This window comes from Lissotriton helveticus, chromosome 10 (assembly GCF_964261635.1).
Source record: "Lissotriton helveticus chromosome 10, aLisHel1.1, whole genome shotgun sequence".
Taxonomy (NCBI): Eukaryota; Metazoa; Chordata; class Amphibia; order Caudata; family Salamandridae; genus Lissotriton; species Lissotriton helveticus.
This window is the reverse complement of record NC_136071.1, coordinates 912,938,252-912,966,132: the sequence shown is the minus strand read 5'-3', so window position 1 is coordinate 912,966,132 and position 27,881 is coordinate 912,938,252. Positions and strand designations below refer to the sequence as shown.

General features: G+C 43.8%; 1 protein-coding gene across 6 annotated transcripts in view; it reads right to left on the bottom strand.

Moving 5' to 3' along the window:
• Window positions 1–27,881, bottom strand: part of HYCC1 (hyccin PI4KA lipid kinase complex subunit 1) — a 431,878-nt gene that overhangs the window by 89,342 nt on the left and 314,655 nt on the right. For all 6 annotated transcript variants that reach the window (XM_078663565.1, XM_078663562.1, XM_078663567.1 and 3 more), the window contains one exon: window positions 4,155–4,271. In XM_078663565.1, the coding sequence (XP_078519691.1) occupies window positions 4,155–4,271 (117 nt within the window). The remainder of the gene's footprint in view (window positions 1–4,154; window positions 4,272–27,881) is intronic.

The window sequence follows — 27,881 nt, the reverse complement described above, 5'->3', positions numbered from 1 at the left end:
CAAAAAAGACAAAAAACGATATTGTTGAAAAAATCGTTATTAAAAAGTCAATTGTTCACCATCTAAACTGACAAAATGACAAAAAATGTCTCAGCCTCCGTGGAATTAAAATAACATTTATATGGTCTGAAAAACAACCACCGTGAAACCATAAGCATTAAAGCAAGATTGAATATCTGTCTTGCTCGAAGTAAACTGGTATTTTAAGTTCAGACAGAGGACTCAAAATGTAATGCTCGTTCCCTGTAAGAGACAGTGTTGTGAAATAAATGAATGTATAACTTTATTGATAAACTGTTCGGCTCCTCACCCACCGGGCAGCTTAGAATCCATTACCATAATGTAGGTGGTGACCAACCGTATCGCTAATGAAAATATATTCCAAATATTATGAGTAAAAAAATTAAGCAATAAAAACCCAAATCCAAAATAAATATCATATGTCTAAATCACTATATAACGTAGTAACCTAATGTTAAAATACTATGAACTCTTAGCGACGAACTGCCCACAAATAGAAAGACGCATTTAAAAATACCCAAGTAAACCAATAATCAACCAATCACAACTGTGCCCATGTGGCTAATCCCTGATATTTAATGCAACGGCGATGTTGAAATCCAATGCAAACTCCACTCCTCAACATCTATAGGGACACTTCACCAGTGTTGTCCAAAACCTCTATGACATGTTTCAAGAAGAGTAAAGACCTATAAAAAGTTCCCCAAAAGAATGAAACATAGATTTACAGTGTGTAGAGACATGTGACTTGGATGACATCTTTTTCAACGTATACTTAAGGTATGTGTCTTACTGTGCAGCCTATAATTTACAGAAAACAACTCATGTCTATCTGGTCATTGAGTCCATTGGGATGTAATAAGGGGCAAGCCGACTTACTACATATGTTTTTTACCTGTGAGCTATTGGCCCCCGCCCTGGATGGAATAACAAAATTTTGGGAGGGGCTGCTAGGTCATAAGATCGATATATCCCCAACACTGATGTTATTTGGCTCAGATTCTAAATTGGTTTTAACAGAGGATGAGGCTGCTCTGGTTTTTATGTCGGTCGCTCTGCTCAGAATTATAATCTCGGCCGGATGGAAGGATGTTACAGCCCCGTCTTTTCAGATGTGGATCTCCAGAGTCTTGGCCATTTACAATATTGAGTCTGGCCTCTATGAATTTAAAGGTGTTAAAAAACGAGAAATGGGAAGACGATTATGGGCCCCGGTTAAGAAATGGCTGGACAATAGAATAATAACTTGAAATGTACTGTATTGTTATATTTACTGACAGATCTTCTATACAATTTTTATCCCCACATGAAATATTGTGTTTTTTAACTGCTTATATATGAGCGATCATATAATTGTATCAGATGTTCTTATACCTTGCTTATGGCTATTTATGTATTTCCTTATTGCACCATGAACTCCAATAAAATAAAAAATAAAAAATAAAAAGTCCATTGGGCGCCATTGTGTCTAAATGTTTTATCTTGTAAATGTTTTATTATGAAATATATTTCATGTTGTAATAATAACTGGGAATTATTGTAACCTGTGTGTGTCTCAATTGCTTCAATGATTCGAAACCTCAGTTGTGAGATAGTGTGTTTGGAGTCTAACCAGTGAACCACTAAATTGGAATTTACATTTGGATTTTGTATCATGCTCTTATGCTCTGTGATCCAAATATTTACTTTGCGCTCGGTTTTGCCTACGTACAACAATACTTATGGACATTTTATACTGCAAATAATGTGTGTGTTGAAGGTGGAAGAATTACGTATTTTGATGACCTCTCCTGATCAGGGATGCATGATACTATCGCTATTATTACATTATTGCAATGTATACAATTATAACATTGTCATATGCCTCCCGTTTCCTCTTTCGTTTTTTTCTGAGGTGCTTTGAAACGTTCCTTAAGAGTTTTGTTCTTGTGTATGCAAATATAGATTTATTTTAAAATAATCCACGTACTTATTTAATCTGTAAATCCAGGTAAAAAGGTGTGCAAACTAGCTCAAGATAGTCCTGGGTACCCCACGATGCCTGCTACACAGTGCAAGGATTTACAGGGGGTCACCCTAGGTACCCCCTTGGCCACCAACCGTAGTCCACGGAGGCAAGCGGGCCCTACTTAGGGTGCCCAAAGGTGCTTTCCGAGAGCATTTCCATGTCGGAAAGGCCAACACGGTAAGGCTGTCGGAAACCGACATCGTAATCCCGACGACAAAAACGCAGTCTAAAGGGGGTTACGGTGTGGGTCTGACCGGCCAGAAGACTCAGAGAGCCAGTCAGAACTGCATCAGCATGACTGCTCGGTTTATGCTCCGTTCGCCTACATTGTAATTCGGCAGGCGGACCGCAAAATGAACATGTCAGTTGGAAAGGCTCTGACTGCGATCAGAAAGCTTCTGAATAGCGGGCGGAGGCTTTCCGACCGACATCGTAATTGGCCTTTAAGAGTTCATAACCATTTGTACGCATTTATGTGCTATTCCCCTAGCCCTACCTCCAGAATCCATCCCTAAAAACAAGACTATAGATGCTGCTTATCCGTAGCTACGGTAGAAGGTCTGGTGTATGATGGGTGAAGAAGGAAATAAAGAAAATGGATGGAAACAACTTAGGGGTGGAAATACTGTAATTGTAAAATGGGTTTTAACCAAAAAAATTTACAAGTGTGTTTTCCAAGTCAATATCCATAGATAGGGTGCAAAGAACATGGAAAGTTACTTGAACGGAAGGGTATGTGGTTTTTGCAACTTCTTTGTCAGTTTGTGACAACAGCGAGTGATACTGGAAAGAGACTTTCCAACAAGCAATATGTAGTCAATTTCCTGGACGGAATCATGAGAGGCGTTTAAATACCACTTGCAGAAGGGATATCCACAAGGAATCTTTCTCTAAATGAGTCAAACAAGTGCTTTTAAATGCACATTGGGCCAGTAACATTGATCAAGACTGACTATATTTTAAGACCAGTTTCGGCTATCAGCAAACAACTGTTTGGAACAAATTAACCATCAAAAATTTAGTTAAACAGCTTTTACTTTTGAATCAGCAACACAGTGCCTGTTTGTAATGGGAAAAGTGAAACTTCTACAGGGCAGAGTACAGCGCAAAATGAACAGGAGCCTTGGGGCCGGAGAGACTCTAAAACAGCGTAACGAAGCGGTGGGCAAGCTGGTTTTATAAGAAACACTCAACACTAGTGTAGGAAGTGCAGTGCACACAAGAAATTAAATATGAAAAGAAAAAACAATCAATTTTGGTCATAAACACTAGAATTAGTGTGGTAATAGGTGTGCCCTAACTTAAAGTTGTACATTCACAGTGCATATTTGGTCTGCCGCTGCCTGCCACTTTTCAGGCAGCATTGAAAAAGTAAGCACTGAATACAGCAAGTAACAAGACAGATCCTTGGGGAACACCACAAGTGATGCCAGCAGATTCCAATAGGAATTGGCCCAATTTCACTTGATGCGTACAGTTATGTAGGAAGGATAAAAATCATACCAACGTAGTTCTACTGATCCCTGCTATCATAGGAAGTCTATCAATCTTCAGTTGGTGAGCATCAGTGAGTATGGACCTCGTACATCAACGAAATATGAAAACTAAGCCTTGTTGCTGCTAGGCAGTTAATTCATGTCTGGTCTCAAAGTTGTGCAGCATTATAAATCACCGACGGCCCAAGTCACAAAGCTTAGGCTTTAACAGAGGGACATTTCCTCCTGTATTTGGAATAAAGATAGGTCCTCAATCGGATTTACAGAAGAACCTAGGAGCCTGCAAACAGAACTATTACAATCAAACATGTTCAAGTACTCTAAGGCGTAAAATGTAAGCAAGCAGTTTTATTGCCTGTAGTAAATTAACATAAGTGTTCTGGGGCACAACGGACCTTTGCACCTGGAGGTACTTCTGTATTATTGAAGGGAGTGCGGATGTTTGCACGACACCTTCTGTAATACCGATGGCAGGGGAACACATTTCGCAGCTGTGTGACGTCAAGTTGACATGTCACACTTTAAGTTTAACAAAGGTGCACAAAATGCTTTTTTTTATTTTATTTTTTTATAAATCGGCCCATAATCATTCAGTCGTACATATACAAAACTGCAACAGCTATACTTACAAGGCATAATATATTCCAGTTAGCATTTGCACCATGAAATCAGGGGACACGGATATTCTGCTCTTTCCACCCTTGTACTTTCTTACATGCTGGCGAGGATATCCACAAACACAAATCCTAAAATAAAAAGAAGTCAAACATATTAAATAATAAAAGATATGCAGATGTTCTTTAGCATAAAAAACCTTCCAACATGCTACCAGTAGTGTCATGCATATTAACGTATTAATAAAAGTATATATTGCTATGCCCAAGCATGCTGCCTGTACCAGCCAGGTTTAGAGCTCTCCTCTGCTCACTCCTTATCTAGCGTGTTCTAGAGTGCAAATTTTGTAAATAAAATAACATGCTGTCTTACAGTTAGGGGAACATATTGTGTTCGATAAAGTCTATCAAAATGTGTTCAACAAAATTAAAAGTCATACAACTTAAAACAAAATATTGTTATAAAACTTGTGCTTCATCAAGCTATAGTTCAAAGGAATAATTTTTGAGCTCTCTGCTCTATAGGCCTGCACCGACCTCTCCAGTGGTACCAGTAAACACTTTGTAAAGGGTCAGGCCCTGAAGCAAATACCAACCAGTTGGTACTGGCACATGACGGTTTTGCAGGTAGCCATAGCAGAAACATATTTTGATCACTTAAAACTAAAACCTGCCATCTCTCCATCGGCAACGTAAAGCCATTTCCTCTACACGCCAAGTCGCACCTTTTCACTATTTTGTTGATCACTTCAACAGCGTACGGGGAACAGAATTGGCTGACCCTACTCTCCCCCTCAAAAACCCCAAAACATACTTTCTACAACTATGTCAAAAGAATGAAGATATAATGCAACAGCACAATATGGTGGGCTGGAGAAAGTGTTCAGCTTCAAACAGACTGAAGAGTTCATTTTTGTGGCTGCTTTCTTAACTGCAAACGTTTTGCACACCTATCAAAAGACAAGTCCCATAATCACCTTTTTGGAACATCTCAAAGCATATAGAATGAATTACTGCAAATAACAAAAGATCTATTTTGATAAAAGTTCGATTTCATGCCACGATTCACGCAGATTTGTTGAGCAGTTTTTCTTTTGCTGTAACAGAGGAAAAAATTTACATGGCCTAAAATTGGAAATGCTTCTTCAGGATCACACCCAATAGCTTTGTACTCCCTTTCCCCGAGCAACCACCAGGCAAACACTGCACTTTAACTGAAGTGCTGACAAGTATCGTGCACATTCGTAAAGCACCACCACGATTACTAAAAGTCTAATAAATCCTTTTCCCAAGGACTAAGTATCTCTACCTTAACTGGAGACTCACGATGTATAGTCACTAAAAACACTTTGTTAATGGTACTTTATGGTTGCTTCTGCTTGTAAGACGCATAAAATGGACTATTCGTCATCAGAGCAAAGATATAACAGATGATTTCTTCAGCTCAAAAGATGTCATATATATTTTTAAAAACCTCTGACATTATATAAAATTACCCTTTTAAGTGCTGTTATGTTTACGAAATAACACCTAGAAATGCCTGAAATTTCACCAGTTACTCAAACTATAACTCTTGCCCCTGCCATAAATACCAGAACTTGCCCACCAAACACACTACTTACAACAATACCACATTAGTAAGAGTAAATTATAGAAGTGTACACATCTATTACTAAATAACAACACTTACTCAAACAAATTAGTGGCATATCCTTAGCAACATCATTCATAATTGTAATGCTAAGGTGAAATGTAATGTTACCAGTGATGTCATCAGAGGTGTCTTGTGTCACATCAAGTTTGAGGTTGTGAGCAGGGTCTTTGGTGGGTGTATTACGATTTTCATATCAGGGGCACGACTTACGATGGCAGTGTACATAACCATAACTGGCCAATTACATTGTTTTGTTAGGTTTAATTCTGCAACCATAAGTAAACTTTAGCTGTGTTTTTTATGTAATACGTATATGTTACAGAGGTGTAACTATGCCTCTCTTAAGGTTGATGCTAGCCTAATAGAAAATCACATGTTTGTATTTTCTAAACTTAGAGAACATCTAAGATAGTGAAAAATGTGATGCAAATTAGAAAAATGCCAAAAAAATTATAAAGGGGTAACCAAACTATTCTTCAAATGCCAATATAATGGTATTTGCCATAAGAGATTGTTCTCCTCATACAACTCTGAAAGTGTTGAATAGATAGCATTTAAATATTTTACACGCCGATGTTTGATTATTCAATAACTTTTCTTGGTCATCACATTTGGTTTCTTGCTGATAAAATCAATAAACCCGGTTTAAAAAGAAAAGAAAAAACAGTGTAGTCCACGCATGGCCTTTTTTATTTCTTTACTTTTCCCTATACATTACGATATGAAGATCTCTTCCCAGATTGTGGAGTCTCTCTTTTGTAAAGTATAGGGAAAAAGATTAAAAAGTTTATGGAACTCGAAAAAAAAAATTTGGTTGAACATTCATGTAAATTAAAGTATATTCATTTAAATGTACAATAAAAAAAATGCTACAGCCTTAACTTGTAAAATTGAACTTTTATTACTTTGAATATATATAATTAAAATTATTTTTCCAATGTTTATTTAAAAAGAATTGTCACCTAAACAGAAATCTTATAATGTAATATTATATATTACAATTATTGTAAGTGATGTATAGAATTAATTAAAAGTAATCTAGTTATATTTTAATACAAGTTAATGTTACCTTGAATTTTCAATTCAAAAAGTTAACATGTTAAAATAAAATAATGATTTTTTTTGTATATAATATTTTACACTTACATGAATATTATTTATATTGATAACTATTTGAAATATTTTAATTTAAAATGTTCTACAGGTTTCTATTTTAAACCTCTACTGCCTTTATTTTCCATGGGAGGGTGTTGCAGTATCAGTGAGATGGTGCTGGAGTACATTTACTACTGTTTTGGGGTCTTTTTTCCAAGTGGTACCTACAGAAGTGCAATTTATAAATAGAAGTGGTCTTACTCTTTTGTTTGTGTTGTAAATATTCACCATATTCCAGCTACTACCCCATTTATTACTAATAAAAACACCTACTTATGTGATGACTCTGCAGTTGGGGTGGAGATCTCCACACAGAAAAGATAATTTTGTGAATAGCATTTTCCTGTACGTCTGTAGTGCTATTGAAGAATTACAAAACGTACTACAAAAATACCATTCTTGAGTAGGCCCTATAGTGTTTTGCACAAGAGTGTGCTGTGTAGGATAATGCTACGTGGCACATTCAGTCACCTGCAAACGTTCCATTTCAGCTTCAGAAGTAATACGTGAATATAATTAGCACTACTGACGTAACACTCACTGAATTGACTTTATGATGCTAAAAGCAATGGTGCTAACTTTACTGACTTCCAAAGGATGAATCCTATATGGGATTTCAATCTGCAGCTCCCTCCGGCAATGGTGAAGCACCAACGAATACACTTCTAGCGCCGCCGGTCCTTTAGAAAACTGCTTCTGAGTTTAAGTGATTGAACCGTCAGCTCCCACTGACAAATCTTTATCTTCATATACGTCAGTCACTGACAAGTAACGTGGGAGCTCTGGCAGGTGTGATGAGCATGTGTTCAAGCAAATAACAGACTGTAGTTATTATCTTTAATTTGTCATGTCAGCTTTCTTGAATTAATGTTTCAGACAGCAGACACTCAGTTTTCAGGGTAGCTTCAAAGACAGCCAGTAGGCAGCTCACAGAGCACATGGAGGGAACACACCACTTCCCTTGCTCATCAAAGTTACTGAAACAGAATTCTGCACAGCCAATCACCATCTCCTAACCAGCTGCTCTTGCCCACATATGGCGTGGACGTACAAGCCCAGAAGACGTGGGACAACCCACTGGCTTAAATAAAAGGGACAAGCACAGAAGAACACAGCGGCACCAATAACTGGCAGAAAAGTTATTTGGTAGCGAGCCAGACATGTGCATGTTAACCGAACAGATGCCTGTTACTAGTACATGCAAAAACTTCGGTTTGCAATAATTATGAAGAAAATATGCCTTTTAATGAGGTCATAAAAATGAATGCAGCATAAAATACTTTCTCCGAAGAACTTCTGCACAGTAGCCTTGTGCATAGCCCCACCCAGGCGGCGAGTTCGCCCCTCCTCCCCCTTCCTTGCCGCCTTGTCATCCTGCATCCCTTTCATTCCAGGGACAAAATATTATGGTGCATAGAAAGGCCGCAGTTTATTTTAGAACAAGGATTATACATCTTGCAACTTACTGGTTGGTCATTTGCAACCCATTTTACTTTAGATCACACATTGTCCTCCAAATGTTTGGCTCTGTCTTTGGATGACAGCACTACCCTGCTCGAGGGTCCCCTTTATGCAAGTGTCTTAGTGTTTGCGGGTCTAGGTTTCCCTAGCTACTGACTCTGTGGGCATCCATTAGGTCCGGCCCGGGCTGCAAGTGCTGTTCCACTTGCCCTGGACCCTTGCTGGCCACTCGCCTGCTCCTCAGTTCCCCTACCGTGTGTCATCCCAAAAACACTGTGCGAGCAGCTCTTCTAATCTGTCTGTGGTTGTGTGAGGTCATTTGCTCACCCTATGTCCATTCAGTGAGGCATTCCAACATCACTGGGTGAGCAGCTCTTCTACATAGGTTACTTTCCCCTCCGGGTATTTCTTTGGGTTGCCTCCGCCTTCCCCCCTTCCAATCGACTCTGCGGCTGCGACAACCACTTCTTTTGGCATGGGTGGGTGGGATTCGGAGGCAATGGGTCTTTGTATGGCATGAAGGGGGGCCCCATCCCCTTTTGACCCCCTTGACCGCTTGCGCCCCTCCGCTGTTACTGGGTGAGTAGCGGTCCGAAAGGGGGACTAATACAGTGCGCCTCCTCTTTCGCTGGATTTTCTGGTGCCCCCGCCTTCGGGAGGCGTTCTGCACTGGCCCCTACGAGGTCTGGTTTCACCTTCCCGGCTCGTGTTCCGACACAGAGCAACAGCCCTCCAAGGTACAATTCAAATGAAATGATCAGATAGGAGGAAACCAAAAAGTCAAGATGCCATGGTCTACAGTTATAATATTGAATGGCTATCTTGTAAGCTGATCAAAAATGTGAATGCCAGTTAGAACCAACAATGGCTGACAGGGTTTGATCCATTGCCACTCTATTAGTATAGAGATTAGAGTAATCTCCCTTTTTAGTATCACTATAGTCCACTAAATGTATTTTTGGCTTATTGTACCTATTTAACAGAAGTTGATCATCCACAGATATGTAGGGGGAGGATGTCTTGCCTAAAATCTATAAAACTGTCAGCTTGCGTAGAACAATTCATCGAGACCTAGGGACACTTTCTCCACTCCTGAGGCGGAAGCCGGGAGTTAGATTCCTCTGCACTCATTTTTAATGCACTTCACTTGACCGCATTGTTTTTCATAAAATCCATTGTATTCCCCTCATATTTTAGCCATTAGGCTCACATTTGTTTGCGCCGCATTAGGGACCTGATTTCCCTCACTTCAGCCGATTAGGAGCTGAATTGATTCGGGGCTTGGAGGTGGCCGACTACTCACAGCGGCAATCTTGGGGAGGAGGCAGGTTGCTGCTCTAGTCTTTGGGGAGGAAGCGCTGGACCCGCGCTAAAGCGCATAAGTTGAGCGGGCGAGATTGTTCTGGTCAGACCTAGGGACACTTTCTCCTCTCCTGAGGCGGAAGCTGGGAGTTAGATTCCTCTGCACTAATTTTTAATGCACTTTACTTGACCGCATTGTTTTTAATAAAATCCATTGTATTCCCCTCATATTTTAGCCATTAGGCTCACATTTTTTTGCGCCGCATTAGGGACCAGATTTCCCTCACTTCAGCCGATTAGGAGCTGAATTGATTTGGGGCTTGGAGGTGGCCGGGTACTCACAGTGGCCATCTTGGGGAGGAGGCAGGTTGCTGCTCTAGTCTTTGGGGAGGAAGCGCTGGACCCGTGCTGAAGCGCATAAATTAAGACGATCACTCCTACGCGCAGAATACGCGGTAGCGGACGCCCCCAATCGCGCCAAAGGAGTGCCTACGGAAAGCCCGTCTGTGCCCGTCCGGGCCAGGACGGGGCCAGGGGCTGGGAGGATGGGTCTCTCCGTACCTGAGAAATTACATTATAGTGGGGAACAGCTTTGGTTACTGAGAGGTGATTCGACCACCTTCTGTCCCAGCCTTATTCCACTGGAGGAGTTAAGGACCCTCTGCCCCCAATGTAACCCTAATGAAAAAGCCAATTCATATTCACTAGCACTGCTAAACTGTCGGTCCCTCCCGAAGCACGCGGTTGAAATCCGCTTGCTTCTGGAGGAGCGAGACCCTGACGTCCTTTTCCTGACGGAAACGTGGCTAACGGAGACATCTGACCCAGATATAGTTCGGGTTCTCCCACCCAGATATTTGATCTGTAGGCTCGACCGCTAAACTGGTCGAGGAGTAGGGGTCGCAATAATTTATAAGAACTTATTTGTGTGCCGAATCTCTGAGAGTCCTCTCTCTGAATGTGAGAGTATGGCGTTTTGCATCTCTTTCTCCCCTACGTGCACCTTTTCGGGGATTCTGGTCTACAGACCACCTGGAGCACATAACAGTTTCTGTAACAATCTCCACGATAAGATCACCACACTATTAGTAGTACATCTAACTTTTCCATTTTAGGTGATCTCAATATACACCTAGAGGCTCTTTCATCGCAAGATCTGCTGGATGCTCTAGGGATATTACAATTGAAACAAATTGTGTCTGGACCCACTCACCTAGCGGCGCATTTGATTGACCACTTTTTTACTAATCTCGGAGACATTAGTTGTGATGAGTCGCTCTTTGTTCCATGGTCCGACCATGCATTGCTTTCGTTTACTTGGATCCCGTCCGACCCAAATTATCCAGTTAAATTAACCAAGAAATTTAACCGGATCTGGTCGAAATTACTCCTGGATGACTGGGTTGCAGCCTTGAAGAAGTTTCCCCCTGTTACCCATGATAATCCCATTGTAGCCAATGCCGCTTTTAATAAGTGGTTAGAGACCACCTTAGATTCCACTTTGCCCAAGAAAGAAGTGTGCCATCGTAGTGGGTCAAACAAAATGCCTTGGTACTCCACGGAATTAAAGAGTCTTAAACAATGCTGCAAGCGGGCCGAAAGACAATGGAGGAAACATTTCTCAGCTGTCAATAAAAATGAATATAGATCTACTCTCAGAACATATAAGAACCAACTAAAAACTGCACAATCCGCTTACTATCAGGAAAAAATTGCTGCTGCAGCTAACATGCCTAGGGAACTTTTTTAAATATTCCAATCTTTGGTCACCCCCCCCATCGTCCGGTTAATGCAGCCCCTGACCCCCAGAAACGCTGTGATGACCTGGCCTGCTTTTTTGCTACCAAGGTGGCCAATATCTATTCTGGCTTCCTTCCAGGTGTGGTGATGCCTTTTCTCCCATAATAGGTCCTGGTTCTCCCGTAGTCTTGGATTCCTTTCCTCTGCTTGATCTATCCATGGCAGAAAGGCTCCTCGGTAACCTTAAATCGGGCTCCCCTTTGGATGTCGCCCCGCCATTGGTCCTTAAACAGGTCTCGGCGACTGTCTGCCCTGTTATAATGCCAGAAACCGGTCCCCGGAAGCTTGTTTCCTTCCCAGTGTAAGAATTGGCTTTTGGCATACAGCCAGGTTCTGAAACTGGGATGGTGCAATGAGCTAAAAAACTGTGTTGGATCTAGCCCTGATCTCTTGACTGGGTGAGAGTATTCTGCTTAATTCAGAGACTCTGTCCCTCACCACCCCTTGTTGTAAATACTGTTATAAAAGACGTCATAAACTCCTCCCTGGCAGCAGGCGTGGTTCCCCCTTCATGGAAGCACGCTAGGGTTAAGGCTCTTCTAAAAAATCTAGCCTGGATCCCGAAGATTGGTCCAACTATCGGCCCATCTCGCTGCTGCCTGGGCTTAGTAAAACGCAGAAAAACACGTCAATCAGGCACTTTCATCATTTACTGAGATCACGGGAGCCCTTCACCCTACCCAAACCGGGTTTAGAGTCAGGCAGGGGACCGAAGCTGCACTAGTGGCCGTAGTAGAGGAGACTAGGAATATTGTGGACGCCGGAGGCTGCGCAGCGGTGGTCCTGCTGGACCTTAGCGCAGCCTTCGACACAGTAACCCACCCACTCTTGATCCACCGCCTGCGGCAGGTGGGAGTCACAGGTATTGCCCTCAAATGGCTCCAGTCCTTTCTTACGGGGAGATCCTTCTCGGTCTTTGAGGACGAATCATCGTCGAAACAACTTCCACTGCATCATGGCGTTCCCCAGGGATCCTCACTCAGTCCGACCATGTTCAACATCTACATGAGGCCACTTGCTGATGTGGTTCTTCCCTGGGGAATTCAATTGGTCACCTACGCCGACGATACGTAGTTGGTCGTCTCCCTGCCCAGGGTTGACGCCTCGTACTCTGGGATTAATAATCTGGCCCCCTGTTTTACCAAGGTTTTGGACTGGATGGACGCATCATTTCTTAAGCGTAACGGTTCAAAAACCGACATCATGCTACTGGGTTACAAGGCCCCCATCAACCTTGATCCATGGTGGCCGAAATGTCTTGGTCCCCCCCCTACCCCCAAGAACCAAATTAAGAGTCTGGGGGTCTGGCTTGACTCCACCTTGGGATTTCAAGTTCAGGCCAGAAAAGTTGCAGAGACCTGCTATGGTCTGCTCAGGCTCCTCAGGAAGGTTTTGGTCCTTCTTCCATTCGAGGCCAGACGCCTGCTAGTCCAGTCCCTCATTCTCTCCCGACTGGACTACACAAATGCGGTTTATCTTGGTGCCCCTGCAGGCTCCATTAAAATACTGCAATCTGTCCAGAATTGTGCAGCTCGTCTACTCTTGGACGTACCTAGACGCAGCTCTGCGAAGGCTGCTTTGCGGTCTCTTCATTGGCTCCCGATACAAGAAAGGATCTTGTTCAAAACAATTTGTATGGCCCATGAATCTATAACAAATAATGGCCCGGCCATCCTTCGTCCTCTGTTCCGCCGCCATCAATCTCTCAGAACTCTGAGATCTAACCATCTTAATTTGCTGGTAGTGCCGAGGGTGAAGCGGTCACGCATGGGTGGTCGCCAGCTCTCCTTCCATGCAGCTAAATTCTGGAACCAACTCCCCGAGAACATCAGGCTTGAAGCCAACCATCTTGCCTTCAGGAAACAGCTGAAGACATTCCTGTTTCACTGAATGGTACTGTCACTGATGTCAGGTCTAAAAGCGCTGGGATGCCTCCGGGTAGCCATGCGCTATACAAGATTATATTCATTCATTCATTCATTCATTCATGGCGTACAGGGCATACAGATACTCTTAAAATGCTTCATAAATCCGTTAAAACGTTTTGTCATCTCAGATTTCTTTTTTTTTTTTACTTTCGTTTGATTACATTTCCATGTGTCACAGATTTACAATTTTGACTTGGGAAAGGACTTGCCACATTGTCAAGGAGGTATGTGCTAGTTCATAAAAACAATATTTAATCCCAGTGGTACAAATATTCAGATTCGTCTGAAAACTAACTTTGCAGAAAATAGTCACAACACAGTCTTCGACATTCGATCTGGATTTGGTCTAGAAAAAACATCTGAGTCCCTCTTTCTGCTTTTCAGAAGCAATAATGATGTGAAAATAAACATGAACAATCCCTCCAGGTCACTTTCCAACACATGTGGGTGTGGAATCTCACACATTATATGTAGAAATGAACGATCAATACTTGAGCACCTGGTATAGCCGACACAAGGGACGATACAAACATTCGGAGGTGGAGACACGTGCGTTATTTATATTGTGGGAGCTATGATCTTAAACCGAACCAGTTTAAGTTTGTAATTACGAGATGCTGCTTAAAGGGCTGGTCTTTACTAAAGCGCAGCACTTGCTCCTCGTGCATCACTAATTTCAAAGCTCAGGTCAGATTTCAAATTGTGTCTGGGCCATGTATGTGAATCATGGCCAGTACCCTGAAAAGCCCCATACATTGCTGTCACGTTTTCTTTTACTTTAGCCATGTTACACAAAGTAGTTTGTATCAGAGACGATGTCTAGGCTGTAGGTACCCGATACTCTTGTTTGATGTTCAAATCAAGCAACTCAACTATTGTGCAAAAACCTTTAAAAGGACTATTTATCGGTCAACAGCTGAATGCAATGGTTGTACTTTCTGCCAGAAGTCATAGCAAAGAGTTTCTATAGCCACTACATGGATTGCCACGGAGTATCAAGTGGTAGCAGCAGGCATCTCCTTTAATAGTCACTAATTGGAGACAAAAGCCTTGTTGTACAAAACACCTCCAGAAAGACAGAACACCCAAAGTAGAGGATTGTGGAGGAACTTGTCACTCACAAACATATGGACAGGAGTAGATGATGACTGCTTAGGAGCAGGAATCTAGGAGATGGAGTCTAGTTCCAGGATATGGAGCCAGAACACAAGGCTTGGAGCCAGGAGCAGAAGACGGGGCCATGTTTCAGGAGACAGAGCTGGGTTCCAGGAGAAGGAGCTGAGTTCCAGGAGAAGGAGCCGAGTTCCAGGAGAAGGAGCCGAGTTCCAGGAGAAGGAGCCGAGTTCCAGGAGAAGGAGCCGGGTTCCAGGAGAAGGAGCCGGGTTCCAGGAGAAGGAGCCGGGTTCCAGGAGAAGGAGCCGGGTTCCAGGAGAAGGAGCCGGGTTCCAGGAGAAGGAGCCGGGATCCAGGAGAAGGAGCCGGGATCCAGGAGAAGGAGCCGGGATCCAGGAGAAGGAGCCGGGATCCAGGAGAAGGAGCCGGGTTCCAGGAGAAGGAGCCGGGTTCCAGGAGAAGGAGCCGGGTTCCACCGGGTTCCAGGAGAAGGAGCCGGGTTCCAGGAGACAGAGCTGGGTTCCAGGAGACAGAGCTGGGTTCCAGGAGACAGAGCTGGGTTCCAGGAGACGGAGCCGGGTTCCAGGAGACGGAGCCGGGTTCCAAGAGACGGAGCCGGGTTCCAAGAGACGGAGCCGGGTTCCAGGCTGAGCTTGAGAGAATGTCCTTTGGCCTGACTGGGCAGGGGTGGAACTGGTATTTAGTAGGCGGTGCTAATTGTACTAGGCTGACAAGTGGGCCTGTTGGTAATGATAGGCCTTCCCCCATGGAGTAGAGCTGGCCAGCTAGTTATTGCCTGGTTCTGCATGGTCTTGAGTTGTGGTGTTTGCTGTTGTTGGAGGGGGTGAAGTCCTGAGATTTGTGACTCGAGTCAGGGGTGGCCAGCACTGGCGCTTTCAAGAATGAACTCAACCTGCCAGGCAGACTGGACAGGGAGGACCCCAACAACCCCCCATGCCCAAGTCAGATACAAGTTGTTGTGTTGACTTAACAGCAATCAAGACATCAAAATCATGTCTGAGAGGATGGGGGGTGGGGGGGACAGGAGAGCCCTGTGAATCATTTGCTCTCCCCAACAGCAAAACAATATTTGTACATGTGGTGTGTGTTATGTTGATGCTGTGTTATGCTGACACCCAAGGCGTTGCTTCATCAGAGTCCACTGACATTGGCACTACACATTGGAAGCAGGCAGACATGCCACTTAATAAGGGAAGCATCTCATTTATGACCCATTCAAGTAAGGGTGTACCCCAAATGAGTCATCAAATAGAGTGCTGACAGGCAGCCTAATATGAATAATGTAACCACTGTAGCACTTAGCTACATAACTTGTTGTGTGGGAATAGGTACTACGCACATGGATATCATGTTTGTCCCAAACAATTCACAGAGCCCATCACCAACAGCTAGTGTCCAAAGAATATCTCATCAGCTCATTATTTGTTCATAGAAACATTTTTGCATAAATATCTGATTCTTCACCTCATCATAGCACTAGATGCTTTCTTCATCGCCAGTGAAAAGTCAGGGTACAAGTTTAGTAATTTATGGTGATGCCAACCGTACTAGCTTCCCTTGCTGCATTGACCAGGCTAATCTTATCATGAAAACACAGGATCTGTAACATCACTGGCGTGACGGGATTCTTCTGGGGGAGCTGCCCAGGCATGCAATGAGCATTGTACACAACCGGGATTCCAACAGCACATTACGAAGAACTGCCTTAAAAGGCAATTGATGCAAGTCTCCACATAGCCACTCTTAATGGGATCTGGCAGGCCCAGTTGTCTCACATTGATGTAATGTGACAAGTCCTCCATCTCGTCTCCCGGATGCTTGTTTGTCTCCACAATCATTAGCCTGATGTCTGCTGCCAATTAGTAGACTGAGCATCTTGTGACTTGCCTGCCATAGTTTCTTGTGCCGAAGAGTGTGGAGTGCCCCTACTGATTTCATGAAGATGCCAAATCTTGAATTTTTATGTTGCATACTGTGCTATCTATTAGAGTATATGTGGAGGGTCTGCAGCAAAAAACAACAGCAACAGGCCTCTCCCCCATAGATCAGTCTAAGGATTGGATAGATACAGGTCTCTAATTTGTTGCAGGCCCCTTTTTAGCACTATAATCCACATTAATCTGCAGTGGCAACTGTGGTTCTGGAAATGCAGCATGTGAGCAGAAGAGGGGAGGGACAACAGGTCAGTTGCCCATTAGGAGCAAAGCCCTCTTCATCACCCCAATTGCAGAGTGGGGGACAGCATAATAGCAGTCAATTAACTGCCCCCTCATTCCTCTGAGTAGAACCTCCTTCAACATGAACGAAGTACCAGGGCCTAAGGACACAAAAGCATGCAGTGATGGCAGACCCTCACATCAGTGATTGTGAAAAGATGAAGCTGCTGGCCCCGGAAACTCAAGTGATATGGCCACTTACATCACTCGCTGACTCACTCATCTAAGATTCAAGTCACTTATTGTTTACCTTCCAAAACAAATTGTGTAATATTGTTTGAAATGTCATGATTCTTTGCCAATTTTCTGCAGGAAATTAAGCATTTTCAAATAAAAAAAAGATCTTGGAGCAACTCCGGAGAAGACAGTATGGGCCCTTGAATATTGTCCAGCATTTGCCACGCCATATGTTTCTTCGTAAGAAGTATCTCTGTTGGGTGGTGCAGCATAAAACCGAATTGATTGTGGTATAGAATAAAATGGAATAGTTAGAGTCTCAGGCCCAGAACAACTCTCCCTAATCTTGTTGATAGCATCAAGACCATCACTTTCAGCCTTCACATTCAAGAGTAAATTAGGCAATATGAGGCAGAATCTATATCTATTCCACAAATTCCATGCTCTAATATTATAAAAACATGGTGCACCAGCGTGCCCTTCTCAGGGTATTGTTTAACAGCTATCAGTTGAGACTATGTCCTGTGTAATCAACTTTATAAAATTACAAGCTTTTAATAGAAGTTCTTAGTGGGATAAGTTCTCACATAAAGCAAAAGGGAGAAGAAACATCAATAACAAATACAACCTAAAAATATGAGATGCTAAACTTGCATACATTTTTCTGAGGGATGAAAAATATTTTGTTAACGGAGTGCATTAATGACCATTTATATTGCTATGACAATTTAATTTAAGTTTGGTAGAGCAAAGGTACCAGGGACTGGTAAATAAGTAGGAAACAGCCAGAATCCAGGCCTGATTGGAAAGCCATCCACACTCTCCTCCCTGCCTATGACATGTAAACAAGGAGAATATACAATAACAGATATACCCCTTAATCCCTTGGCAGCCCAGCACTTTAGGAGTTGAAAAAAATGCCTCTGACCTGGTCCAAATAAACCAGGCTCTAAGAAGCAAATGTATGCCTTCTGATGGCCAAAACATTCCCATTCACCCCTTTTTGAAAATCCCCAAACCTTGCATAAACTTATGCAACACATACACACCAGTGAGGCACACAAAGGCAAGCCTGTTTGTGCTCGTCCACACTGGTACCCTGGCCCTTCCGCCACCCACCAAGATCTCCTTGCCTTGGATGCCACAACAGCGACTGCTGCACCTCCACTCCTCGAGCAACCAAAGGACCCTTTATCTGCCTACACTGCTGCTTTTCCTGCAATGCAGGACCACCAATCGGCACAGGGTCCCATGCCACACCTGCCAGGAAGACCACGAACAACCCAAACTACTCCAGTGCGTCTGCTCAATGAACGATCCCACTGCAAACACGCCACAGAGGTCTGGGACGCCATCATCACCCTCTCCACTGACGTAGCCTTCATCACTGAAGCATGGCTCAGTCCCTCCTTAAACCCCGACATCGCCACTGCAACATCCGGCAGCTACATGATGATGATACACTGAGACCACACCAACAAACACGCTGGAGTCATCGCCATTATCTTCAAGGAAACCATCTGATACATCGACGACCCCACACCTCTCATGGAACACGTCAACTTCCATCTGCAGACCGATGCCCAGACAACGGTAAGAGGCACCCTAGTATTCCAACCTCCGGGACCTCAACAGGTCTTCTGCGACACCATCCCCAACTTCATCGCCAACTCCAATCACTATTTCCTACTCAGCGTCCTCAATTCCCACATGGATGACCCCAGCGACACCCATTCTACCAGTCTGCTGGAGAACATGAACAACATTGGTCTCCACCAACTGGTCTCTGAACCCACGCACAAAGCAGGACACATACTCAACCCCATCTTCACCTCCAGCGACAAGAGTAAAATTCAAATTCAGCCACGTCACAGGAATCACATGGTCTAACCATACCATTGTACACTTCACCATCTGTGGCGCACAGCATACAACCACCGGGAAGCACAGCTCCTCGCACGGCAGCTCGGGCAAGATAACAAACACAGTGGACTCGGGCCCTCCGCGCCATCCAGAACTTACCCACCTGGATCACCAAATGCACCAACAGTCACCCCAATGAAGCCAGTGTGAACCAACAAAACAAGGGCAACTAGCTGCTACACCCCGGAACTCACAAACACCAAGGACAGCTGCTACAGACTCTAGAAATTATGGTGCTCCACCAGGAACCTTTACATCACAGCCGATCACAAAGCAGCCCTCAGCAACTACCACCGGAAAATCAAGGAAGCCAAGAGAGCAGACATCACAGCCCACATCGACTTAGTAGCCAACCACATGAAAGAACTTTACAAAACAGTCAAAGAATACTCCAACCTGGCAGCCACAAAGAACACAATCCACCCATCCCAAGAACTCTGTGACACCCTCTCGGACTATGTCCACAGCAAGATTGCCACTAAATACAACAATTTCGACCCCCATCCCACAGTTCTCCACTTCAACAGCCTTGATCAACCAACGCACACCAGCCAAAAGATCTCTACAGGGGCACCACACAAACCAATACAGCCCTCATGTCGTCTATCCACTCTGGAGCATCCACTGACCCATGCCCGCACCATTTTTTAAATCTCGGAACCAATCGAATCAGTAAAAAACACAATCACATCCGCAACACCTCCATTAGGCAACCTTCTCAGATGATTGGAAACACACACAGATAAGACCCCTCCCAAAGACTCCCTCCTCCGAACCCAGCGAACTCAAAAATTATCGATTAATCTCTCTGCTCCCCTACCCTGCCCTGCCAAAGTAGTCGAGAAGGCCATCAACCAACACCTCACCTAATACTTGGAACAAAACAACCTGCTTGACATCACCAATTGAGGACTCCAAGCGAACCACAGCACAGGGACAACACTGATCGCAGCCAGAGGTTACATCAGAACCCTCCTAGACCTCGGGGAGATTGCAGCCTTGATCCTCCTTGACCTCTCAGTAGAATTCAACAACGTATCCCACCAAACCCTCATCAACAGACTCTTCAAACTTTTTGATGCAGAGACCCCTCTTGTCAAACTTTTTTAGGCATAAGGACCCCCTTCTGACAATGATTTCTTGAACCTGGTACTCTCATCATCAACAACCATAAGCGCCCCGAATTCCCACAGCAAATTATTTTTATGGTGTGGAATAAATAATATATATGGTGGGGAACTCATATTATACTGACTTCAAGACATTCTCTTAGTGTGGGGGCAAGCTGAGGGTGCCCGTATCTAGTTGGGTAGTTTGTTAAGATATGTGTTTGATTTGTGGGGCATGCCAGCGTGTTTGAGCAAATCCCAACGGCATACGAGGATGTCGTCTCCCGTTAAGGATAAACAAATCCCAATGGGAGGGGCTAGCCAGCGTACGCTGGATAACTTTTTACTGAGGCCCAACATTGGAATCGATAAAGAAATCACCCTCTCCGAACGACGGGCGGAGAGACGCCGTTCTATTGATCTGATTAAAAATAGGCGTTCATCCTTGGGATGGCTAAAGTTAACGATCTCTCCTATCCACAGTACCCACAGTATCTCCCCTGTGAAAGGGGATTCTGAGGATTCCGAGACTTCTCGAAATGATAGTATCCCTCTGCATTTTCGAGACAGGACCTCCCCAATCGTTGCTGTCAGCGACCAGTCTCTAAATAAATCAGCTCTCAATTATATCGCGTCAGAGGCTGAAATCTTGTTAGACACTTTGCCGCCTGAAGCGGCCTGAAGCGGCGCCGGGAAACCCTTTGTGGGTAGCTGCGCGCCTTACAAGTGCTATAAAATAAAATAAAATAATAAAGTGGATTTAATTCACACAGCCAAAGCAACACCTAAAACCCCTAGACCTCAAGGCCCACCGCCTAAAAGAAGGAAAAAGAGGGGTGACTCTCTTAGGAAAAAAATAAATAAGATCACTAGCAATAGCGAGGGCCTTATTAAAAAACCCACTCTGACGGTATCCACACCACCCATAACGACTAACCCATCTCCTACGCTGATTAACGACCCATCCAGTAATAATCTTATGAGCAGAATAGAACTATTAATAAAAGCTTTTACAATACCATTAGTGGAGAGAATGAAGGCGTTAACTAACCAACTTGAGAAACTAGATAAGGCCATTGGGGAAATTAAAGTCGCAGTTAAGGACTTAACAAAACCAGTCTTAGAGCCCCAAAAGTCCGCTTTGCCCCCAATCATTAATGCTAAAGTCCAAAACGGATCTAAAACTACTATCCTACCTATACCAAAACCTCGCAATATATTGCTCTCCAATGTAGTTGGGCCGAATAATAACGATAATAGTGCTAAGAAGACAAAGGAAGGAGAAATAGTAAAATCACTTAGACAAGCACCAAAATTGAACCCTCCTGGAATTGCCCCTAAATCTATTGGTCAAGGTAAACTTAACAGGCCTCTTCCAGCTAAGTGGCATAGAGTAGATTTACCTCCGGAAGCGGCCCCGTACGTAGTCATTCTCACCGGAGTGCCAGTCTTATCGGATGGACGGGGAGAAGATCAGCGAGGGCTGAAAAATAAGGCCATACACTGGATGAGACAGAACTGCCCACTCCCTCCACATCTAAACGGGCTAATTTTTAACGTTAGGCGTCTTCCCTGGCTGGGCCAAAGAACTAAGGAACTATCAGGCGACATTGTGATAATGAATTTCCAAGATGAAAATGTCGCCAGATATATTGTAGATGGGTTTTCCCAAAATGTTGGTAGCTCAATCACTGTACGAGATCTGACCTACTTTTATCCTAGAGAACTATTTGCTCCGGTTACTAATTTTAGGCCCCCAATTTATCAACAAAGCCATTATAGTGACGCCTTATCTGGGCACCAGAATTTTGGTTTTGGTCCCCCTTTTCAAATGCAGGGGGGCTGTTTTAGACCATTTCTGCGGCACGGGGCTGATTACTCCCTGCCTACCTCTAATCGTTTTTCTGTATTGGCGGGTTTGGAGGGAGTTGATTGACTTTGTGTAGCAGACAATGACACTGCTGACTTACAAAATGGTTCCCCTACACTGGTAGAGTTAAGCCAAAATAGTAATGCCCATGTCCCTCCTTTAGAGCAGTCTTGCCTTCAAAATATAGTGATGGGAAATGTGGTTGAACATAATGTGCAATTAACTTCTCCGCAACTCCCAGGTTGGGGAGACAAAAGGGGGGAGGTAGTGGACGAGGCAATTAGAATAGTTTCATGGAACATAGCTGGTCTGGCCGCGAAATTTAACAATAAAGAATGGCGCCAGTACATAACCAAATTTACTGTAATTTGCCTACAAGAAACTTGGGCAGTTGATAATAGTACCCTACACTTAGAAGGGTACAAATGTTTCTTTGTTCCAGCAAGGAAATCTAGACCAGGTAGGGCGGTGGGTGGGTTATCTGTATATGTAGACCTGAACCTCCGCGGCACATGGTCAACCCCAAACCGCAACTCGCATGACATCCAAGAGGTGCGGTTTAATGGTAAAGGACTTAAATTGACAGTGTTTAATGTTTACAACAATGTGGCGGGTGGAGGATGTGATGTACTGATTAAAGAACTGGAGTACAGATTGTGTCAGGTTCCCACCCATGAAGTACGGGCCCATGCACAAAACATCTTAGTAATGGGGGACTTTAACTGTCATCTTTGTCCAGCCCTTTTTCCAATAGATGAAACATGGTCCGGATGCCCAGAGGAGAGTGGAGCCCATTTTGAGCACTTGTCTGAAGGTCAAGCTTTAACAAAATTTTTACACGACTATGACCTGGTTCACACCATGGACATGGTGTATTTACCGCAAGATGAGACCTTGCCTCCGACCTTCAAGCGTAGAGGCTGTTCGTCATATATTGATTACATTCTCGCCTCAAGGGTTTTTAAAAATAGGATCTCCAGGGTGGGGATTGAATGGAACCCATTTAGTGATCATAATCCATTGGTATTAGATGTTCCTTATCGTGCCGATTCCAGCAGGACTAAGCACGTTGCAATAATTGAGAGGGCCACTGATCAGGGTAGACGCCTTAGGTGGTCTAAGATTGATGGAGATAGGTTGTACAAATCACTGATGGAGAAGGGGAAGTTAGCTTTTGAGGCATGTTTAGACATGGCAACAGAAGGACAGCAGCTACTTACAGCATTTAAATATATTACTGACTTAGTAGATGGGCTGTTAAAAACTAGTGCCCGGACAAAAGTTATTGGTAGTCAACCACGCTGGTTTAAAGATAGTATTAAAATAAGGCCAAGAGATGCCATACGAGTTGCCTTATGTGGGAAAAAGTATAAGAGGGAGCTGAGTAGGAGGAAAAATGCACTAGAAGTAGAAGGTTGGGCGGATTTAAGGGAGGCGGGGGAAAAGAGGGACATGACTGAATTCTGGAGAATCATCAATAGGCCCACCTTCCAGGAGGATACAGTCCCTAAATTAGGAACAAATATAACACCAGATTCGTGGATTGCTCATTATAGGGCTTTATATAACCATGGAACGTGCCCATCACTTGATCAAGGGAATGTTGATCAAGCCCAGCCTGTAGCCTTCTCATTAAAGGAGATTAAGGTCGGGATTGAGGGGCTGTCTAAGAACAAGGCCCCAGGTCCAGATGGAATCCCGCCAGATTTATTCCTAAACTCAGTGGAATTATGGGCCCCTATAATGACAAGAGTCATTAACACTGCAATTCGTCAGGGCTTACCGCCCTCTTGGTCAACGGCCATTATTGTCCCGATTTTTAAAAAGGGTAATAGGGACGACCCGCAATGTTATCGCCCCATCTCCCTGATCGATGTATCCGGCAAAATTTTGGGGAGGGGGATATTAAACCGGCTGGCGGAGTGGACTGAGGCGAATAATGTCATCTCTGATACACAGTACGGTTTCAGGAAGGGTCGGTCCACGAGCGACCAGTGCTTGAACCTTTATATGCTAGCAGCAAAGTACACTAAGGCCAGTACGGAATCCATTTATATGGGATTCATGGATCTGGCAGCTGCTTTTGACCACGTCAATAGGGAAAAGCTCTGGGACATGATGACCAATATGGGGATAGAGGTTGGCCTTATTAAAATCTTAAGAGAATTGCACAGTAATACCTCAGCGCAAGTAAGATATAATACAGAGGGGGAATGTACTGACCCTTTTTATTGTAGAAGTGGGGTACGCCAAGGCTGTATTTTGGCACCCTTTTTATTTTCCCTGTATATTAACAATTTAGAGCAGCACCTTTTACAGCTAGGATCAGATTGCCCACGAGTAGGGACGCGTCAGGTTCCTGTGCTGCTTTATGCAGATGATGCGGTCCTCCTCGGGCGAACACCAAAGAGCCTACAGATTTTAATTGATGGTTTTGTATCCTTTATGGGTTCTTTGGATCTCTTTGTTAATTTAGGAAAATCATATGTTTTATCTGTTGGTAGTAAACCATGCAATAAATGCACATTTACAATAGGGAGCCATAAGATAGAGAAGGTCAAATCATTCTCGTATCTGGGCCTACTATTTGATGGGTCTTTAAGATTTAACTACCTGGTGGAGGAACGCTGTCGAAAGATGAATGCCACTAATGGAGCTATTGCAGGCTATGGTAGGAGGTTGGGGAGGTGGTGCCCTGAACAGGTGCTGAACCTGTATAACTCCATGTGTTGCTCTAAAGTTACTTATGGGGCAGAGGTGTGGGGCTTTGTGAATATTTGCCAACTTCAGCAGGAGGAGAATAAACATCTACGCTCCATCCTGAAAGCCCCGCACAGTTTAGCTGCAGCCATTGCACACAGGGAGCTAGGGATATCCTACCTCGAGGACTTGGTGAAAGTCAGGCCCATTTTAGCTTGGCTAAAAATCTGGACAAATCCCGAGGCAACCCTAAGTAGGGAAATAATGAAGGATTGCTTGGGCAGAGAAAAATGGATGCGAATCCCGTGGCTCAGTTATATCAAGTCCGTTCTAGACACGCTGGGCCTCGGGAATCTTTTTTCTGACCCGGCAACAATCACCCCTCGCCATAAGACCACTGTCAAAAAAGTGTTTCTGGCACACAAAGCCACCCAAAGAACAGAGTTAGATAGGGTCAAAACCACGGTGTGTGCCTATAACCTTGTAAAGACTAGAGAAGGAATGGAACCCTATTTATATTTAATACACAATGCTCAAGATAGGTGTTTAATGAATCGTTTTAGGCTCAATCTTTTACCATATTTATTGGGATCCCCTTTAGGGTATTCCACTACAATTGAGCAGAAGGGAACCTGCGGCTGCGACAATAGGTCTCCGCAGGATTCCCTTCATTTTGTATTGTTATGTTCATTTTATTCTGTTCCTAGGCGCAGATTTTTGGTAGACATTTAAAAAAAAAACAACATAAAATGCGCCCGTGAGGCTCTGATCTATTTACAACAGGCGAATGATCCACTTACACTGTGCTGTATTATTAATTTTATTAAAGTGGCTGCTCGATTGAGGACCACTAGAGGGGGGGGGGGGAATTGTGAATTGTGAGATTTCTGATCCTGGTTTTAAAGTTCCATAATGTCCCTTTTCTCTTAACATACTGTGATATAGTTGTATCAATAACAGGATTCATGTCAATTTAATTGTTTTTTAATGATATGAGTCTATATTGTTTGTTTGTACTTTTTATGGTGATTTTTAATCATCGAATAAAGAATCCTGACTGACTGACTGACTGAGTGTTTAGCAAACCGAAGATCAGTGAGATTGGGGGCATGGTCAAAGGTGTAGCTGAAAACAAAGGATCTCATTTAGGAGGAATTGGCGTAGGGCAGTGCATGTCATCTTGCTGCGGTGTCCTACACCAATGTCAAAGGGCAGGAATGCACCATATTTATGAAATACTGTGCATTCCTGTCCTTTCCACTTGCATTGGAGCACAAATTGCTGCCTGACAACAACATGGGCGGTTTGATTTTGTGCAGGAAGGGGCATCTTCCTTCACAAAAGTCCTGAGAGGTGTTTCCCTTGTTCTATGAGAGAAAGGAAAACATTTTCCTTCCTTACGCCTCAGCTAGGGGGCTTACGTTTTTGGCGCTGCCCCAGGTTTACATAGTTTTGGAAATATGGGGCAGTATCAAAATCCATCGGAACCCCCATGCAATGTCCATGGAACACCTCCTTGACGCAGAGTAAGGCAACGCAGTGACTTGCTATGCTTTGCCATACTCCATATCAATGAGGCCATGCAAAGCCATGCAGGGATACTTTGCTCTGCCTCATAGGTATGGTTGAGACGCTAGCGCCGCTGGAGAGTCAAAAATAAGTTTTAGGTCTTTCACTTTCAGGCACCTACATATAAAATCATGGGAGGCGTAAATGAAAAATAAATAATTTTAAAAGTTGTTATTCAGTGGGAAATGCACTGTAGTACATTATGAAACTTCTATTAGTTAATGCACTGCAGAGGTCTGTGTGTAACCAGAGAGCCACAGATTTAAATCTTGGTTGGTGTAGTGGAGAATAGTGACTTGTTTATTTTTACTGCTACAAGGTTACAGACTGTGAAAAGAAGCACTGTGAATGTGTAAGTCATTATTTTATACTTTCACTGCATTACCCATAGTAGAAGATAGATGGAATGTGTAAATAGTTTTATGATAAAATGGCACTTCCAAAATGTAGATTTTAGTAATACCACGGGCATATGTAAAGCAATTTCTTTGTTTTACGTAACTGTCCCTTCAACACATCCTTAGGGGTACTAAGGGCTGTGTAAATACAGTTATGATTAAAGCAAGCAATTCACAGCCCAGTTGTTAACACATTGCACTACCACTAAAAAAAAAATCTTTTTCATCACAAAGCTTGTAACGATTCACGGGTCCCATGCACCCTTCACACTTGCAGATTAACTAACAGGGAACATTTGCATTTCTTTCAGGCGATCGGGCACCCTGGCACGAAACTTTTCACAGCACAAGAGACTCAGCTGGAGCATTTTAACAATCGAAATTAGTAATCTTTTTCCAAGACGAAAGCAAACTTTTGGACTCCAGGCACAAGTGAGGTTGGGGAATGCGAAAAAAAACCTTCCCAAGACTCCACGGCCCCCACTGAGGGTCATGCCCCACAGATTGAATACCTCTGCTGTACAATATCAGTATGGAGGAGACCTCCCTTAAGTGGATTGCCTCCTTCCTTACAGGACAAACGCAGAGCAGCCGGGTGCTCCACCTTCATCTCTGAACCCAAGAACATCATATGTGACGTATACCAAGGATCATCCCTAAGCCCCACATTGCTAAACACCTTCATGAAACCACATTGCTGATATTGTAAGGTCCCACGGACAAGACAATGGTCTCAACATCATATCCTATGCAGACGGCACACAACTCATCCTCTCGCTCACGAGACCCCCTCCCACCACCAGAAATATTTCAGCAACACCAAAACCAATTTAGCCAACTGGATGAGAGCCAATTGACTCAAACTAAACATAAGACAGAAGTACTGAACTTGGGAGAAACACATCCATATTGAACAACAGCTGATAGCCAACCAAACTCGGACCTACCCCAACACAACTGACCATACAGGCAACCCCGGAATTGTCCTAGGCAGTGAACTGACCATGAAGCAGCTAATCAATCCATTTGCTCCTTGTGCTTCCACACCCTCTGCATGTTTTGCAGAATATTCAGATGGATCCCAGCCAACACCAGAAAGATCGTCACCCAGGCCCTCATCACCAGCCATTACGACTACGGCAATGCACTCCAACATCTCCACCCATCTCCTCAAAAGACTCCAGACCATACAGAATGCGGCAGCCAGACTCATTTGGGGCCTCCCTCAACAGACCCACATGACCCAGCACCTCAGAAACCTCCACTGGCTCCCCATCCAGGAGAGATGCCAGTTCAAGATCCTCATACACACCTACAAAGCCTAACATGATCAAGGACCGGCCTGC